General features: G+C 39.6%; 1 protein-coding gene across 36 annotated transcripts in view; it reads right to left on the bottom strand.

The window, feature by feature from the left end:
- Nucleotides 1-18,023, bottom strand: part of KMT2C (lysine methyltransferase 2C) — a 291,237-nt gene that overhangs the window by 76,182 nt on the left and 197,032 nt on the right. For all 36 annotated transcript variants that reach the window (XM_070077273.2, XM_070077277.2, XM_070077274.2 and 33 more), the window contains 6 exons: nucleotides 17,770-17,934; nucleotides 16,715-16,824; nucleotides 16,163-16,228; nucleotides 15,152-15,364; nucleotides 4,123-4,251; nucleotides 3,240-3,359 (listed from right to left, as the gene is read on the bottom strand). In XM_070077273.2, the coding sequence (XP_069933374.2) occupies nucleotides 3,240-3,359; nucleotides 4,123-4,251; nucleotides 15,152-15,364; nucleotides 16,163-16,228; nucleotides 16,715-16,824; nucleotides 17,770-17,934 (803 nt within the window). The remainder of the gene's footprint in view (nucleotides 1-3,239; nucleotides 3,360-4,122; nucleotides 4,252-15,151; nucleotides 15,365-16,162; nucleotides 16,229-16,714; nucleotides 16,825-17,769; nucleotides 17,935-18,023) is intronic.

The raw sequence follows: 18,023 nt of genomic DNA, 5'->3' as shown, positions 1-18,023 counted from the left end.
TTTAAGACCTCTCTACAGTGTATAGAAAATACCTGGAGGTACTACACATTGCATGGGTGAGTGAAGAAATACAACCTCACACCAAAACCATAACTCACGTCTCCCCTGTCATCATCAATACCAAAGAAAACTTTCTTCCCACAGAATTCATACACCCAAAATAGCTCTAATGAATTTATAGAACATGGGTGGACTTCATAGTAAAAATGGAGTCCTAAAGTCATTCTAGGATCAGCGCGATGCGCCGGCCACAGCAGCCATTGGAGGGTGAACCAACGGCAAAGGAAGACCTTTCTCTCTCTCTCACTGTCCACTCTGAGAAAGAAAAGAAAGAAAAGAAAGAAAAGAAAGAAAAGGAAGGAAGGAAGGAAGGAAGAAAGGAAGAAAGAAAGGAAGAAAGAAAGAAAGGAAGGAAGAAAGGAAGGAAGGAAGAAAGGAAGGAAGGAAGAAAGACAGAGAGAAAGAAAGAAAGAGAAAGAGAAAGAGAAAGAGAAAGAATGAAAGAAAGACAGACAGAAAGAAAGAAAGAAAGAAAGAAAGAAAGAAAGAAAGAAAGAAAGAAAGAAAGAGAAAGAAAGACAGACAGACAGAAAGACAGACAGACAGACAGACAGAAAGAAAGAAAAAAAACCAGTCATCCTAGGAAAGTACTGTGCCATGTTCCTAGAAATTCAAACAACATTCCAAATAATATGAACAGTTAAAAAATGTGCATTTCTCATACAATCAATAAATTGGGACTAGTAGAGGCAGCAGATAGAAACAATAGAATCAGATGATAAAATCAATCATGCAAATATTTTATTCTAATTCCTTTTGTTACATAAATTCAACTGAAGTAGGACTAAGTTTTTAAAAGACACTACAAAATGTTAAATATCAAAAAAAAGTAATTCAGAAAAGAAAAACTGCATAAGAAATTTAAACCCAATGTTTGAGGTTCAATTACACCCAGAAGAAGGAACATAATACTGAACTAAAAGGAAGATCTAAAGAAATTAGGTAGAGGACAAAATAAAGACAGCTATGTAGTAGTTTAGACACCATTTCAAATGGCCACATCCCACTCTGGAATGCCTGGATTTGAATTCTGGCCCTAGCTTCCAACTGATGTATATCCTCAGAGGCAGCAGATGGTGGCTTGAGCATCCAAGCCCCTACCACACATGTGGGAGACGTGGACTGATTCCCAGCTCCTAGCTTTAGCCTGGGCAAGCCTAGATTTTGTGTGCATTTCAGGAATGAACAACTGGATAGAAGACTCTCTCACTCTCACTCTCTCTTCCTCTCAAGTAAAAATCAAGCATAAAAAAAGGAAAAAGATGGAAAACATAAAATAGTTTCATAATTAGGATTTTACAGGATATAGACCATTAGGGAACTTCCTTTCTTTATAAATTTTAAGATTTATTTATGTGAGAGATGGGAGAAGTGAGGACGAATAGGGAAAGAAGGTTGAGGAGGAGGAAAAGGGAGAGAGAGAAGGAAGAGGAGGAGGAGGGAGAAGAGGAGGAGGAGGGAGAAAAGGAGAAGGAAGAAGAGAGAGATGGAGCAGGAAACAGAATGGGCAAGCATGAGAAGAGATAGCGAATGCATGTACCCACCAATTCACTCCACAAATGACAGCAAAGCCAAGAGCTGCAGCCAGGAACTCAATCCAAGTCTCCCACATGGGTGGCAAGAACCCAATATCCTGAGACATTACCACTGACTCCCAGGGTCTGTGTTAAGAGGGAGCTTAAGACAGGTGCCAGAGACAAGTATTGAACCCACACACTCCAATATGGGATGCAGGTATCTTAATCACTAGGCCAAATGGCCACCCCATGGAGCTTTGTTAAGATGTGTGATAATTTCTGTCACCCACCCTAGCAACAGAAGGACTCTATTTAGAGACTATGCTGGAAACATCTCAATTCTCTTCAGGTTTCCTATTACGCATATTAAAGTATCTAATTGTACATATCATGACCAAAATGTTTGCAAACTCTTCATTAGAACCACTTCCCAAACTGACCCCCCCAAAAAAAAAACAAAAAAACAAAAAAACAAAGGCACAGTATATTCTTAAGTCATAGTATGGCTTAAGCAATGATTTGGATTTCTTTGATGCTCAAATTGATAGTGACAAAGTTCACTGGAAGATCTGTTCCTAAAACACTATATAATTTTGTTAAATGTTCTTGGGATATCTTGCCACTTTAAAATAAACAGCCTAAAAGTTTCAAATTACATGTAAGTAGATCATATGTGAAAAGATAAGACAGGCAAGAGGGGGCCTTTTTTTCATGACCAGAAATTATCTTATGTAACTAATTTGTAAGCCTCTTAAATATTTATATTTACTATAGGAAACCAACTACCATCTTAAAATCTCAAAGGAATATAGTAGGGGCCAGCGCTGTGGCATAGTGGGTAAAGCCACCGCCTTCAGTGCCGGCATCCCATATGGATGCCGGTTCGAGTCCTGGCAGCTCCTCTTCCAGTCGAGCTCTCTGCTGTTGCCTGGGAGAGCAGTAGAAGATGGCCCAAGTCCTTGGGCCCCTGCACCCACATGGAAGACCTGGAGGGGACTCCTGGCTTCGGATTGGCACAGCTCTGGCCATTGCGGCCAATTGGAAAGTGAACCAGCATATGGAGGACTGGAGGACCGACCAACCGACTGACCGACCTCCCTCTCTCTCTGCCTCTCCCTCTCTCTGTGTAACTCTGACTTTCAAGTAAATCAATAAATCTTTTTTAAAGGATTTTATTTATTTATTTGAAAGGTAGAGTTACAGACAGTGAGAGTGAGAGACAGAGAGAAAGGTCTTCCTTCCATTGGTTCACTCCCCAAATGGCCACAACAGCTGAAGCTGCACCAATTTGAAGCCAGGAGCCAGGAGCTTCTTCCTGGTCTCCCATGTGAGTGCAGGGGCCCAAGCACTTGGGCCATCTTCTACTGCTTTCCCAGGCCACAGCAGAGAGCCGGATTGGAAGAGGAGCAGCTGGGAGTAGAACCGGCTAAATAAATCTTAAAAAAAAAAAAAAAAAAAAAAAAAAAAAAAAAAAAAAGCGGGGGGGGGGGGGGGATATAGTCTATTGAATTTAAGCCATTTGCTTATCAAATACTATTGCTGTCACAAGTACAAACTCTAAAGACATTTAAATTTTAATAATTAACAAGAGGCAATAAGGTTATTCTTTCCAATAGAGCTATCAACACACAGGTGTTAAATCAAGCAAAATTAGTACCATACCATCATCTCTACTAGGCAGCTGCTCACAAACAGAGCCTGAAGAATCTTTTCTGATCACAGATCTTTTGGTTTTTCCTTGCCCAGTTCGACTTCTTTGCCGTACCATAAATCCGCCAATACCTATCCAAAACAGAAATTGGATAAGCTGATAAACAACTAATTTCTCCTCATAATTCCACAATAAGTAGGAAGAAATTCCTGTCTTAAATAACATTTTTCAAAGTTCAAACTGGAATAATCTGAACCAACAATCTCATTTTAATGCATAATAAAAGGTAGAAATAAGAAAAACTGTCAAGACCATTGTTGTAATTAAACAAGAATTTAAATCAATGAGTGTAAAGAAATGCATTTCCTTTTCTAGACAGTATCAGTAAATATTAAATTCTTGTTTATCAAATATTAGTAACTAAAAATTATTTGTACATTAACAGACTAATAATTTCTGTATTAGCTAGAGGTTAGAAGACACAAGCATTCTTTGATTGACATAACTAATTACTCGTTATTCATCATTATGGCCTTTACGTGTGAAGACACACGGAACTCTGTAGTTAAAAGCATGGAATTTGGAGCCAGACTATATAATTCTATGTTTAACTTCTCAGTGCCTTAATTCCTTTACTTGTAAAACTAGGATAATGTATACCACCTCCTCACACATATGACAATTCATAAATGAACATACATAATGGTTTGAATAGTGCCTGACACACAGTCAACACTAGGTTTTTAATCAAATGACAAAGCTATGTAGCTTTACATGCAAGCGGGGGGGAAAACTCATTGAATATAAGTTCCTAGAAGGAATCTGCGATGTCTAAAAAGAGTGCCCTCTTAAGCTTCATAATTTGGATGAAACATTTTAGCTTAGGGACTATACCCGGTCTGTATGGTTTTCTTTTCCTCTTTTTGATGCCATCTGGTCCTTCTACTCCTTTAGTTTCATCATCCACAGGTTCCCGTTCAGGACTAGATTCTGATTTCCCATCACAGTCCATAAGATCCCCTTCTAGAAAAAAGCAAGTGTACAGATGAAATTGAGAAAGCCAATAAAATACATAATCCCTACAGAATGAGAAATACAAGGCAATCACCAATCTATTCTAATCAGGCACCTGAGTAGGCAAAGGAGTCTAAAAGGAGATGGAAGAGGACACCAGTGTTTGGAAAAACTATGTTACTTGATAGAGTGTTCTCAGGAACTAAAACAAACATGAGCGAAAGACAAAGAAGAATTATAAATTATTTATAATTAATCATTCACATGCTTTTAATTTCATCTTCAGGTCCTGGATCCCAGAGTTGTCTTTCTAACCTAGAACTCTCTTGTACAGTACAATCACAGCTCTAACTACAGACTGCCTAGTTACTGAAAACTATATATCCAAACTGAGCTATTAATTTCAGATGAGTTTCTTCCATTTCAATAATATTAACAATCATTATTAAAATATAGGAAAATGCCCAAGAACATGGAAGACTAGAAGACAATCTTGACAATTTCCAATTTCTTCCAACCACAATCAATACACCTTAATAGCTCTCAAAAGTATTTCATGAGGGGACTTTATAAAGTTCTTGGAAAGATGGAATTAAAATATAAAACTTATTTTTAAAATATGAAACTTAGGCCGGCGCCATGGCTCAATAGGCTAATCCTCCACCTTGCGGCGCCGGCACACCGGGTTCTAGTCCTGGTCGGGGTGCCGGATTCTGTCCCGGTTGCCCCTCTTCCAGGCCAGCTCTCTGCTATGGCCAGGGAGTGCAGTGGAGGATGGCCCAGGTGCTTGGGCCCTGCACCCCATGGGAGACCAGGAAAAGCACCTGGCTCCTGGCTCCTGCCATCGGATCAGCGCGGTGCGCCGGCTGCAGCGGCGGCCATTGGAGGGTGAACCAACAGCAAAGGAAGACCTTTCTCTCTCTGTCTATCTCTCTCACTGTCCACTCTGCCTGTCAAAAAAAAAAAAAAAAAAAAAAAAAAAGAAACTTTATTTTGCAACATAAATCCAATCAAGTTAAAGACACTTTCGTGATACCATACATTCAAACCCTCCCTAAAGAAAAGACAATGTGGTCTTTAAAAAAAGTATTTATTTGAAAGGCAGGAAGAGAGGGAGACAAACAGACATCTTCCATTTGCTGGTTCCCTTCCCAAATTGCTGCAATGGTCAGGGATGGCCAATCAGAAGCCAGCAGCTTGTCCTACTTGGGTGGCAGAGACCCAATACTCAGGCCATCTTTCTGCTGCTTTCCCAGACACGTTAGCAAAGAGCGGGATCACAAGCAGAGCACTCAGGCTTGAACCTGCACTCATATGGGATGCTGGCATTGGAGGCAGCAGCTTAACCCACTGCACAACCACGCCAGCCCCAATGCAGTCTGTTTTTTTTTTTTTTTTAATACTATTAACTGAATAAAAGAGGTTGCTCTTTTTAGGAGCAACTTTTTAGAAACCAAAAGGAACTCCCTTGGAAACATTCCCAAAACAACCTTTGAATGAGGAATGAGCTGGAGCACTGTCACGGTAGATAGTCTTCTAATGAAGCTTTCCTGGGTCTTTTTATTTATTTTTTAGTATTACAAAAGCAGAGTAACAAAGTGTGTGTGTGTGGTGGTGGGGTAGAGAGAGATAGATCAAGTTTCCATCAAGTGACTTACTCCCCAAATGACTGCAACTGTCAGGGCTAGAAGAGACCAAAATCTAGAATCAGGAACTCCATCCTGGGCTCAAACATGGGTGGTATTTGAGCCAAAAATCACTGCCTCCTAGGATGCATAAACAGGGCATGAGATCTTTAGTGCAGAGTAACTAGGATTTGAACCAGGCACTCTGATATGGGATGTGGACATCCAAAAGAGGTGGCTTAACCTGTTGTGTCACAATGCCAGCCCCTAGGGTATTTTTCTGCTAAAGCTTTGGTCAATATTCTCGAAAACACTTTCATAATAGGCACATGTTATTATTCCTCGGCCCTCTAGAAAGACAAGCCAAATGCCCCGAGGACCCAAAATACTGTGACCATGAACTTGGCTCTTAAATGATCTGCTTCAGCTTTGACTGAGGCACTTGATCATTTGGTAGCTATTGCTTAAATTGTGCTCTGTCTTATGGATCATTCTGATAAAGCTATGTTTCACTTCCTATTAGAGTTTTTCAAAAAACTGCTTAAGGATCTTAATCCACTGCAATTCCATTCAGGTCTCTCATGTAGGTGGCAAGGACCACAAGCATTTAGGCCAACTGGCCTTCAAATGGGATGCGGAAGCATAAACCATTGTGCCACAATGCCGGGCCCGGTGAGTACTCTTTCCAAACTGATTGTTTTACCCTACTTAGGGCTTCAAACTAGATTCTCTTCAGATATGTTATAAAAAGGTAGTATAAGTTTACTTTGGGGCAAAATGTTTTGAAATCCATATAGTTTTTTCATTATGTGCATTTTACATGAACTTTTTCAAGAACCCTTATATTTCATTCTACTACCATATTAGTCCAGTCTCACATATGATTTCCTACCAACAGCTTCCCATCTAGTTTCCTGCATCAAAGCTTGCCCCTCTCCAATGAGATCTTCAAACTGCATATAAACTTCTCCAAATATTAATTTTCTTGCTTAAAATCTGTTCATATCCTATCAGTGTCTCAAACATAAAGTTCAAATTGGAATGCCCAATATAATAACCTAAAAATCTTATTATTTCTAACTACAGTGAACCATATTCATAGAAAGGATCATGCGTTTTGATGCATTATCTCCCCCAAACTCCAATTTTCTCTAAATTAACTTTCAAATTTATTCAAGGTTATACACCACAGCTATATGCGCCTATCCATTGTTATGCTTCATTTTAATTGGTTCTTTAAAGTCTGTGTCCTGGGGCCAGTGCTATAGCTTGGATGATTAATCTGCTGCCAGCCACACCAGCATCCCATTTGGAGTGAGGGTTCAGTATTCACTGCTGTGTTTCTGATCCAGATCCCTACTAATGTGCCTGTGAAAGCTGTGGAAGACAACCCTAGTGCGTAGACACCTGCCACCCATGTGGGAGACCCAGATGGAGTTCCAAACTCCTAGCTTTGGCCTGGCCCAGCCCTGGCAATTATAGCAATTTGGGGGAATGAATCAATGGATGGAAGTTGATCTCTTTCTCTCTCATACCTTCCATCACTCTACCTTTCATATAAATAAATCTTTAAAAAAAAAAGTTTATGTCCCTAATAGATTATATTCTCCACATGAATACAAACTAAAACATCTTAAAACTAAAGCTTTCAGGCTGGCACTGCGGCTCAATAGGCTAATCCTCCACCTAGCGGCGCCGGCACACAGGGTTCTAGTCCCGGTCGGGGCGCTGGATTCTGTCCCGGTTGCCCCTCTTCCAGGCCAGCTCTCTGCTATGGCCAGGGAGTGCAGTGGAGGATGGCCCAAGTACTTGAGCCCTGCACCCCATGGGAGACCAGGGGAAGCACCTGGCTCCTGACTTCAGATCAGCGCGGTGTGCCGGCTGCGGCGGCCATTGGAGGGTGAACCAACGGCAAAGGAAGACCTTTCTCTCTGTCTCTCTCACTGTCCACTCTGCCTGTTTTTTAAAAAAACAAACAAACAAACAAAAACAACACTAAAGCTTTCACATTAATAGTTAGCTTGTTTAACATAGCATTTAAAAGGTGTTCAACAAATATTTCACTGAATAAAATAAATGAAATTATGTAATGTATATTGAAGTTCAGGTCCTATGCTATTTTAACATCACAGTATTTAAAATTCTCTAAATTAACTATGATTTACTCTATAGTATAAGGAAAATACAGATCTTCCATCTACTGGTTCATTCTGCAAAGGGTTGGAAAGGCTGGGACTGGGCCAGGAGCCCACAACTCCTTCCAGGTCTCCCATACTGGTGGCCAGGAACCCAAGCACTTGAGTCAAATTCACTGCTTTCCCAAGAGCATTAGCTGGGAACTGGACAGGAACTGAAGCAGCCAGGACTTGAACCAGAGCTAGAGCATGGGATGCCAGCACCACAAGCAGCAGCTTAACTGGCTGTGCCACAAAGCCAGACCCAAGTTCCTCACTGATAACCAACAATGTAAAATTAAGGCTTAATCTGATGAAACTCTATTACCAGGAGAGAGAAAGAACTGAGAACATAAAACAATTCTTAGCAATAAAGTATATGATATGGTAGGCTGAATGCAAAAGAGAACACAGAATGGGAAAAAAGCGGATAAAAGCAGATAAAAAAGTATCCACACATTGACATTTGTCAATCAAACTTCATAAGTCAAAGGGAAAAGAATTTCCTAAAATCCTTTAAGATTTTGAAGAGAAAACACACATCACACAAAAAGAAATGAACTCAAACCAAAAAACATTGGATCAATGACTTTAATAAAATCTGTACATTTTCAACATGAGAAAAAAAAACAAGTAGTAGATGAAAATAATGAAATTTTCAGAAGACAGCCATCACCCAAATGTACGTGCCATACACTCTCAGGAAACTATGAAAGATATGTTCCAACAATATCAGGTGAAGAAACAAGGAATAGAAATGCATGGAATCGGGGTCGGTGCTGTGGTGCAGCTGGTAAAGCCACTGCCTGCCGTGCCAGCATCCCATATGGGTACCGGTTCGAGTCCCAGCTGCTTCACTTCCAATCCAGCTCTCTGCTATGGCCTTGGCAAAGCAGTGGAAGAAGGCCCAAGTCCTTGGGCCCCTGCACCCACATGGGAGACCTGGAAGAAGCTCCTGGCTCTGGATCAGTGCAGCTCCAGCTATTGTGGCCAATTAGGGAGTGAACCAGCGAATGGAAGACCTTTTTCTCTGTCTCTCCCTCTCTGTCTACCTCTATACTCTACCTCTCAAATAAATAAAAATAAAATTTAAAAAAAGAAATGCATGGCATTCACAGAAAATAAGTTCAGCACAGGAGAGAGTATCAGATGATCCCCAGGATGACAGTGAACAGGGACGCCCAAAATTAATCACATGTAGCAATCTGTTGCCTACTCTAACACTGGAACTGGCTTACAGACCACTATTCACACAGGGATAGTGAAAACCCAGAGAGCACTTCTACTGATGGGTATCATCCTGATATTAGTGAACTCACATACTGAGATACATGGCCATAACCTATCATGGTGTTATTGAAGGTTAATGGCCCTTCTAACCAATATCTTCACATGAGATCTCTGATGCTCACAGGCTACAATGAAGAAAGACTACACGATTTAAATATGAGAAACTGTCCCATTAATACATACTATATATACCTGAACTACTCTCTAGAAGATTGGAAGAAAACAATGGTTACCTCGGGGGAAGAGATGATTAGGAAGAAGACTAGTTTTTCATTGCTTATTCTTTTGAATCCTTTACATTCTTTACATTATGCACAAATAACATCTATTCAAAAATAAACCCAAAACGGGGAAAAACTGAAAACTTTTCTTCTACTATCTAACACAAGGATGCCCACATTCAACATTTCTATTAAACACTATATTAGAAGTACTAGCTAGAGCAATCAGACAAGGAAAGGAAATAAAAGACATTCCAATCAGAAAAGTAAAATTATCCCTAATTGCAGATGACATGTTTGTATGTAGAAAGCCCTAAAGTCTCCATGGGGGCAGGGAGGGATGGAAGTATCAGACCTAATAAAGAAATTCAGAAAAGTATCAGGATACAAAATCAATATATAACAGTTATACTTCTTTTTATCAATAACAATCTACCTGAAGGAGAAATCAAGGGAAAAATTTCATTCATAAATGCAGCAAAAAGAAAAAGACACATGAAAATATCCAAAGAAGTTATGTATACTAAAAACTATAAAACACTGATGAAAGAAACTGAAGACAGGGTCTGGCACGGTGGCACAGCAGAATAATCCACTCCTGCAGTAACAACATCCCACGTGAGCACCAGTTTGAGTCCAGTCTACTCTCTAAGGCACCAGGGAAAGCACTGGCAGATGGTCCAAGTGCTTGAATGATAGTACTCACAAGGAGACATGGATGAAGCTCCTGGTTTCAGCACAGCACAGCCCTGGCTGTTCTGGCCATTTGAGGAATGAACCAGCAGACGGAAAATCTCACTCTCAATCTAACTTTGCCTTTCAAATACATAAATCTTAATTTTTAAAAATAAGTTGAAAGAATGAACATTAACCTTACAGAGGCAGCAAGACACAAGGACGCTGTCACCTTAACAGGGAGGTAGACCATCTTCCTGTTTCCTCAACAGTCACTGAATACCACTTCCCACACTCTATGTGCCTCGCCCCATTGCCTGCTATAGCCCAGATACAATCCTACTCCCATATCTCCAATCGTGACCCCTATCAATTGTGCTGTTCCACCACTTGGCCAGCAATTCAGAGGTAAGGTGCTCTGTTCCCATTCTTGAAACGCAGAGTATTTTATTCTCGTTAGGTTTGGGATTTTTTCATGCACTATCAGGGTTTCCAATCCAAGGAGGGGAATTAGCCCAAAGTCAGCTTTTATTGCACAGACACTGGTTTCTAATATTTTAAAGTGATGACTCGCGACTTATCTTCTTAAAGTAGTAAATCACAGGTATTGATAGAATATTCCAACAGCATCATAATTTGGACTTCAGATACCTAAGGAGTCTAACATTATGGACAAAATCATAACTGTAATGCATAGAGATCACTTTTACTCAATAATACTTTTGAAAATTTAATTTTTACTTTCTAAATTTTTATTTTCATTTAATTGAAAGGTAGAGAGAGACAGACAATAAGACACCTTCCATCCACTGGCTCACTTGCCAAATACTTGCAAAGGCCAGGGCTGGGACAAGCAGAAACCAGGAGCCCAGAACTAAATCTGGATCTCATATTTGGGTGGCAGGGATCTAAGCACTTGAGCTATCACCTGCTGCTTCCTACGGTGTGCATCAACAAGAAGCTGGAGTCCAGGAATCAGACAGTGTGATGCAAGTATCCCAAGCAGTGACTCAATCACTGCAGTGTGACTCCGATTCCCCAAATTCATTTTTCATATCTTCTAGCCTCAACATAATCTGCTGCGCTTCTCAACAAAGAGCCTGTCAGACATGACTTTAAAATACAGGAAACAGGCCGGCGCCGCGGCTCACTAGGCTAATCCTCCGCCTAGCGGCGCCGGCACACCGGGTTCTAGTCCCGGTCGGGGCGCCGGATTCTGTCCCGGTTGCCCCTCTTCCAGGCCAGCCCTCTGCTGTGGCCAGGGAGTGCAGTGGAGGATGGCCCAGGTGCTTGGGCCCTGCACCCCATGGGAGACCAGGAAAAGCACCTGGCTCCTGGCTCCTGCCATCGGATCAGCGCGGTGCGCCGGCCGCAGCGCGCTGGCCGCGGCGGCCATTGGAGGGTGAACCAACGGCAAAGGAAGACCTTTCTCTCTCTCTCTCTCTCACTGTCCACTCTGCCTGTCAAAAAAAAAAAAAAAAAAAAATACAGGAAACATTTACATGTTATTTCTACAGCTACCAAAATAAAGAAAAGGATTTGGAAAATCAAGTTCAGAGGATTATTCTAGAGCACAATCCCTAGATCAAAGCACTCAAATACATGAACATAGTCATAATTCCTTTATTCACTCAAAGGGAACAAAAGTTAGTGGTATGGCAACGATTTGTATTGCATTCCGTATGAGAAACACTGTGCTCAGTGTGACACAAGCCATCACATTTCATTAGCGCAGCTACTCGGTGCAAATGGTTCTAGTATACATATTTAGAAATGAGACAACTAAGCATCAGTGAAGTTAAACCATATGCAGAGTAGGCTTGAGCATTGTCCACTGCTCTGTTTTTCTAAGAGTACTGACACATCAAAGCATGCTAGTTAAATGGTTTACAATAGGTGATGATTACACTCTCCCTTTTTCCTGTACATGCATACAGTTAACTCATTTTAAGAGTATGTATCTATGTGTGCTTGTGGTTATCTATGTGTATATTCACAGAATAGCAAAATATAATACTGCATTTTTAATAGGATTTCCATTTAGCAAAGAAAAGCACAAATGTTCTTCAAATAAGATGCTATTTATTGGTAATCATTCCTAGATTAAGTTCCTTTCCTTGCACGAAGGATTTCAGATACAGCTGATAAGTGAGCAAAGGCAACAGTCAGCAAGATACTATAGTCAATACCCTAAATTCTAAAATTGTCTTAATCACAATCTTCAACATCCAATACTTTAAACAACAATCATTCAGTAAGTACAAGGACAGATTCAACAGACCAAATTAAAAATGAGCTGTTCTAGAAAATAAATGGGAAGACAGGGTAATTTTTCAAATGATTTTTTTACATTCACAAGAGTAAGAAATAAGAAACTGAAATACACTAGCATTTACCATCGTAATTTTCTACAAAACAGCATTTCCAAGGAATACTTTCTAAGGACTTTGTTGTATTTAAAACATTCTATAATCTCATGATTTGGCAGATAAATCATGAATAAACTTTAAATGAATAAGAATTATTAATAAACCACTAATATTAGTAACTTATGTATAACAACAGACTTTTCAGTTTTTGAAAGATACAACATTTCCCAAATTTACTACATCTCTTCAGATATTTTTAAGATCCTCAGAAACAAATTCTTTGGTATATTCTAGCTAATGTTGACCTGATGAATTCCTCCTAAATATACGGAGTACTTCTTCACAACCCAAAGCCACCTTAGATATCAAAACCAAATTCTCGATTCAAAAATATTTTAGAAGTGGCTATAGACAAGCATCACAATGCTTTTTCCCAAACCGCACAAAGCAAAAGCACACCACTGTAAAAGAAATGCAAAGACTTAACAATAAATTATCAGAAACTTATAAAATCATGTTGACACAAGGACGCTGTCACCTTAACAGGGTGACAAATTCTATAAGTTCCATTTATAGAAAATGAAATTTAAATAATTCTGGAGCAAAAAAAATTTTGAAATCTAGATATTTTTCACAATATGCACTCTCTAAGTGTTAAAAGATCTCTTATGTGCTTTTCATGGCATGATCCTCTCTCACTTAGAATACTGCAACAGCCTCTGGATTGACCTACTTGCTACAATTCTTTTACTTAACTGTTTTTTCATGTAACAGCATCTTTCCTGTTAAAACAGGATTAAGATCATGCTTCTTTACAGAAACACCCAATTATTTCCCATTCCACATCTAGTAAGTGCAAATTGTTCTGAATGATTTACTGAGCCACCCATCACATCACTTCCTACTGTTCCCTTTGCTCACTTTGCTGGACACAGTCATCTCAACATTCCCCATACAAGCTGGGCCTGGCTTCCTCACACCTGAGACATTCTTCACTTAGTTAAACAGATGGCTCACCCACCTCTTTAAAGTCTGTACTGACTGTTTTCAGTTTATCAGACCACTCTATGCATGCTCAATTCCTATGAACCTAATTATTTTTAATAGCATTGCCTGAATACATTAGAATTTTTTTTTTTACACTCTTGTATCCTAACATTAAAAGCAAGCTCCAGGATGAAGTGGCATAGTGGCATAATGGGTTGGGATGCCAACTGCAATGTTGGCATCCCATGTGGGCAACAGTCCTGGCTGTTCTACTTCCAATATGGCTCCCTGCTGGTGCACCAGGGAGGGCAGTGGAGGATGCCTCAGGTGCTTGGGCCCCTGCACCCACCACGGGAGACCCAGAATGGAGTTCTGGGATCCTGACTTCAGCCTGACACAGTCCCAGCTTTTGCATCCATTTGGGGGAGTAAACCAGCAGATGGAAGATCTCTTTCTCTGTGTTTCTCTCTTTGCTCCTCTACCTCTCAAATCAAATTAATAATAAAAAAAATTTTAAGGGGCCGGCTCCGTGGCACAGTAGGTTGATCCTCCGCCTACAGTGCAGGCATCCCATGTGGGAGCCGGTTCTAGTTCTGGCTACTCCTCTTTGAGTCCAGCTCTCTGCTGTGGCCTGGGAGAGCAGTGGAAGATGGCCCAGGGCCTTGGGCCCCTGCACCCATGTGGGAGACCCAGAGGAAGCTCCCGGCTCCTGGCTTCAGATTGGCACAGCTCCGGCCGTTGCGGCCATTTGGGGAGTGAACCAACGGAAGGAAGACCTTTCTGTCTCTCCCTCTCATTGTCTGTAACTCTACCTCTCAAACAAATAAATAAAATCTTTAAAAAAAATTTTTAAAAAAATAAAAAGGGCTGGCGCCACGGATCACTGGGCTAATTGTCCGCCTGCGGCACCGGCACACCGGGTTCTAGTCCCAGTCGGGGCGCCGGATTCTGTCCCGGTTGCCCCTCTTCCAGGCCAGGAGCCAGGTGTTTCTCTGGTCTCCCATGCAGGTGCAGGGCCTAAGCACTTGGGCCACCCTCCACTGCCTTCCTGGGCCACAGCAGAGTGCTGGACTAGAAGAGGAGCAACTGGGACAGAATCGAGCCCCCAACCTGGACTAGAACCGGGGTGCCAGCACCACAGGCGGAGGATTAGCCAAGGGAGCCGCGGCGCTGGCCCTGTGAATATAAATTTAAACTTCAAGTTATATAAACATTATCATTTTTCCATTTCTAGAATGTACATATCAAGCTCTACTTTAACATAAACTTGGTTTCAAAGCAGACATTATCTGTGATCATTTATGTATAAACCTAAAAAGCCTAAACTCAAGCATTTGTGATCTTCAATCATATGGTGCTCCCCAAATTTTCTATATGGGAAATCTGTATTAAGAAGATATATGAAAGCCAAAGGAAAAAATTTAAGAAAATCACTCAGAATGGGCAAATGTCACATCAAGGGATATCTACATTAATGTGATTACCTTTAAATAAATCAAACATTTCAAAAGTTACCTTAATGCTTCAATTCTTACATATGTATTCAATGGAAAATAAATTAGTATTACCTCGACTATCATCCATTTCCCCATCCCTTGAATGCTCTGACTGGATGTCTGGAGGGGTCTGAAGGACAGCCACGCTATTCTGATTTATAATCTTCAATTTTAATTTTGGTTTTGACCGTTTTCTTCTTGGAACTGTGACTGTGAGGCTCTGCAGCTGAGTCATCCCTGATTCAGTCAGACACACACCATCCTGGGTGTAGGTTTTAGGTGGATCTAGAAGTATAATTCCCAAGAATACAAACTTAAGGTTTCACTGTAAATTCATTATTCCAAAATACCCACTTAAAGGGAAAATGACTATAGTTCAAGACGGCAGTTATCTATGGAAATATAAGTCACTTAACAATGTCAAAACTAGTTGGCCAAACTTTCTTGGATTGACAGAGAGTTTATTGGCAGAAAGGTTGCATGTTTTTCTGGCATTTCTACTTCCATGCATTGATGTAAAGATTTAGGAAGGAAACATTGAAGCTAAAATTAATGCTTCAGCTACCCTACTATGAGCCTTTTCCCCCCAAAAAACACTTAAAGCTAGGAACAATTTACAAGAGAAGCAACAATGCTCTAGAAGCTAGGGTGGAAAAAAAAGCATTAATATAATCATTTATAGAAAGCAGCAGTCAAAAGTACAAATGATATAAATTTTTAAATTGACAAAATTTAGCATACTATCTGTAGTACCCTCAATGTTTTCATATCTGAAGGCAACAAATACATGTACATAAGAGAATGACTGCTGAAAATGTCATTAATTACCAATGCAGGCTGACCTATTACCCACCCCCCCAAAAAAAAGAGAGAGAGAGACTAAATTACTTAACTAAGCACAGTAATATATCAATGAAATCCAAAAGAATGTGATTAATGCTTATTTCTGAAACTTGGTATTTTTCCCAGGTAAAACTGCATAAAAGGAACCTTTTATGTATCAATTAAGGCAACATGTTACAAGCCAATAATATACAAATTAAGGATTCATATGCTTAAAAAGCAAATTGTTTCAAATTTTACCTAGCTCTTTTACTTTTGTGACAATTTGTGCTACAAGTGAAGAGTCACAGCAGTCTGAGGAAGGCACTGAAAAGAAAAAAATTCAGGTGATTTTTTCAGAAAAGATAAAGTTTACTTAAAGATTTAAATATGATTCCCTTAAAATAAATGCTTCAACAAACTAAACAAAGGTCTATAAAATGACAGCCAAACATAAAGGGAAGTAGTGAAAGTACTTTATTCAGGGAGGAAATACTAACAATGATACAGAATCAGTATACTGGATTTCTACATATCGCTAATAACTATAAAAGATTATACTCCTTGAATGTAATATTATGACTTACATCTGAAGTGATTCATTTTCACCATTTAGGTAAATTGTTTTAATATATAAAATGAAGATAACAAAAATTAATCTATTAAAAGGAGAACTTATTTTCATAAGTTACTGGGCCAAAGTAAGTTTCTCAAAGACAAAAAAGAATGAAGAATTAAGACTTATTGTCTATAGAAAATAAAGTGCAAGTGAGTAACAGGACAGCAGAGTCACATTTCGAATTATTCTCTTACCATTTGATGCGGGCATATAGGGTCTGCACATGCTACAGTCAAAACCAATGTCTGCTACATTTTCCACTTCCTCCTCAGTATTTAAGTTTTGACAAACAGCATGCATCCATCTAAAAAGACCATATGTGTACATTTATAAAGAAATGAATATACTCAATCCTGTTTTCTTTTAAAAACAACAGGAACTTGACAGTCTACATAATTAAAAGCCCTAAATCTCACATGCTCTTACTATCTAACACATCTCACCCTTCTGTCCTGCTTATCTCTAATGACTAACAAAATTTTTCATAGAATTGAGAAGGAAAGTAAAAGCAATGAGAATAAATTTAAGGGAGGAAGCAAAAGCACATTACATGAGGAGTATGGATTAAGTATTATGTGATCATATACCAATATATCAAAACCAGCAAAGAGGTTACTTAGGTCAGGTAGAAAGAAATTCAGAAGGCAGCCAATGGTAAAGTGTTAACAAATTTGAAGTAACTTTAACATAAAGTGAAGCTGAATGGTTTGCTGGGAAAGAAATTGAAGGACCTCTCATGCTTTAGAATAAAGAATTTGTAAGCAGGGTCTTAAGAAAACTACACTATTCATAAAGAAAATACTGTAAACACCTTGATATTTACAATGTGTAACCACTAACAGAGCTCCACCATATACCAGTAAGACCAAAGGAAACGGTCTTGATTTTTGGGGGGTGGGAGGTTGTATCTAACAATTAAATTATCTATTATCTACAGCTTGAAAGAGAAGTGGCTTAGGTAAAATACAAAAGGTCAGGGTCATTTTTAATACCTCATAAAAGCAATTTAAAAACCTATCGTAAGAAAACACAAATATGCAGGTAATCATCCCTAGCAAATTTCAAGGGATTCATAAACATTCAAAAAGCCCCACGATAAAAACCCTTAGTCTGGAATTTAAGCAGAAAATCACTTTTGTAATTTCCTAGCTGACTAAAAATCTGGAAAGCAAAAGTTATGATTAAGGGAACACTTTCCAATTTCATTAGGCAATGTTTGCAAAGACGACAAAGTAGAAAACAACAATACCTATCGCATTGTCTACACTGCAGAATAAGATCTTCTTCTCTATAGTTTCGACAGCAGACCGGGCAGGAGGAGAGGCTTGCACAAGGAGCACACTGTGTGTAGTTGTTTTGCCATTCACATCTCAGACCTGCAGATGTTGCTCCACAGTGTCTGCACCAAACACACCTGAAATCCAAACCGCCCCAAAAGTCTCAATTCTATTTACATAATTCAGAGGGCTACACATAAACAGAATAGGAGGAAACTATTAACTA

Source organism: Oryctolagus cuniculus, chromosome 7, assembly GCF_051225735.1.
Source record: "Oryctolagus cuniculus isolate XC-2025 breed Fujian yellow rabbit chromosome 7, ASM5122573v1, whole genome shotgun sequence".
NCBI classification, from domain to species: domain Eukaryota; kingdom Metazoa; phylum Chordata; class Mammalia; order Lagomorpha; family Leporidae; genus Oryctolagus; species Oryctolagus cuniculus.
The sequence above is the reverse complement of the archived record's forward strand: the minus strand, read 5'-3'. Positions and strand labels throughout refer to the sequence as shown.